Source organism: Lactuca virosa, chromosome 2 (assembly GCF_052849685.1).
Source record: "Lactuca virosa cultivar CGN04683 chromosome 2, Lactuca_virosa_CGN04683_v6, whole genome shotgun sequence".
Taxonomy (NCBI): domain Eukaryota; kingdom Viridiplantae; phylum Streptophyta; class Magnoliopsida; order Asterales; family Asteraceae; genus Lactuca; species Lactuca virosa.
In genome coordinates this window covers 293,521,692-293,523,382 of record NC_136427.1, presented here as the reverse complement: position 1 = coordinate 293,523,382, position 1,691 = coordinate 293,521,692, and the positions used below count along the sequence as shown (strand labels likewise).

Here is a 1,691-nt window from a genome sequence, read left to right as displayed (position 1 = left end):
GGTTTTAACATGTTATTGAATAATATCGACCCAATAATATGACCTAGTATCCATCCAACACATTGAAATCTAGGGTTGTCGAAGGTTCCGTAATCGATACACACTCTGTTTGAATATGTGTTCTGCAAGTGTCGATCTCAATTAAAGCATTCTACTAATATTCTAAGCTATTATCCAATTACAAAAGTTGTTCAACCATTCAAATTAGAAAACTTTGAAGATTTGTTCATCATTCAGTCATTAGCTTAGTGAAACGAGTCATTGTGAAGGTACCTTTGTGATGTTTGTATGATAACTATATATTTAATTCAAATGTCATATATGAATCAAATCAACATTAATGAAAATACAATTAATATTGTGTTATTTACATTTATACTTTACAGATTTAAGACAATGAACAATCCAAGTAGAAAGTGGATGTATGAAAGAAAAGATAGTAGTAGTTGTATATCGCATATTTTCGTACAAGGAGTGAAAAATTTTATAGATTTTGCTACCAGTCAACAAAGGTTCATGGACGAAGATAAAATCAAATGCCCATGCATAAAATGTCGTAACATACCATATAGAGAAGTTGATACTGTTAAGACTCATTTGTACAAGGTTGGTTTTGTTGAGGAATATTGGTGTTGGGATAAACATGGGGAAAAATCAATTGATGATGACAATACGTTTTTAGGGGTGGATGATTCAAACACAAATTTTAGTGAAGGTGCATGTTCTTATAGAGATATTGTCATAGATGCAATGGCTCCTGATTTAAATAATGGTGATCCTGAAGAGGAGCCAAATGCACTAGATAAAAAATTCTTTGATATGCTAGATGCAGCCGATAAAGAATTGTGGCATGGATGTAAAAGAGTAACACAACTATCTGCTGTAGCTAGACTATTGAATATAAAATCAGAGTATCGCATACCTGAGCAAGGTTATGTTTCTATCTGCCAGTTGATAAATGATGTGTTACCGGAGGAGAATAATATGGTAGGTAGTTTATACGAGAGCAAAAAGTTAATACAAGCACTAGGTTTGCCTGTGGAGATGATTGACTGCTGCAGTTTTGGATGTATGATATATTGGAGGCAAGACAAAGATCTTTATCGGTGCAAATTCTGCAATGCAGATAGGTACAAACGGTCAAAAAATTTGGCCAGTTGTTCTCGCGTATCCTTCAAGAAAATGCATTACTTTCCTTTGACTCCAAGGTTGAAGAGACTGTATGCTTCACAAGCCACAGCCGCTTCCATGCGATGACACTCCGAGAATCATGGACATGATGCTGGAGTAATGTGTCATCCATCCGATTCAGAAGCTTGGAATCACTTTGACAAAAGTCATCCTTCATTTGCAGCAAAAGTACATAACGTAAGATTAGGCCTAAGTACAGATAGGTTTGCACCACATGGAGCATTTGGAAAACAATATTCATCTTGGCCTGTTATTATAACACATTATAATTTGCAACCTCCTATGTGCATGAAAGAGCCTTACATGTTTTTGACCGTACTTGTGCCAGGACCGTCAAATCCTAAGCATAAAATAGATGTATTTTTGCAACCAGTTGTTGCAGAGTTGGAGCAATTATGGGTAGAAGGCGTAGTGACATATGATATATCTTTAAAACAAAATTTCCATCTAAGAGCAGCTTTGATGTGGACAATAAGCGATTTTCCAGCATATGCAATGTT

At 35.4% G+C, this 1,691-nt stretch overlaps 1 protein-coding gene across 1 annotated transcript; it reads left to right on the top strand.

Annotated features, from left to right (window-relative positions):
* The first annotated feature begins 396 nt into the window (after positions 1-396).
* On the top strand, positions 397-1,257 carry LOC145158657 (uncharacterized). Its single transcript, XM_079077518.1, has one exon. The coding sequence runs from the start codon at positions 397-399 to the stop codon at positions 1,255-1,257; it is 861 nt and encodes a 286-aa protein (XP_078933644.1).
* Positions 1,258-1,691: the final 434 nt, after the last annotated feature.

Coding starts and splice junctions, on each gene's coding strand:
- LOC145158657 (XM_079077518.1), top strand. CDS start 397: ATGAACAATCCAAGTAGAAAGTGGATGTATGAAAGAAAAGATAGTAGT.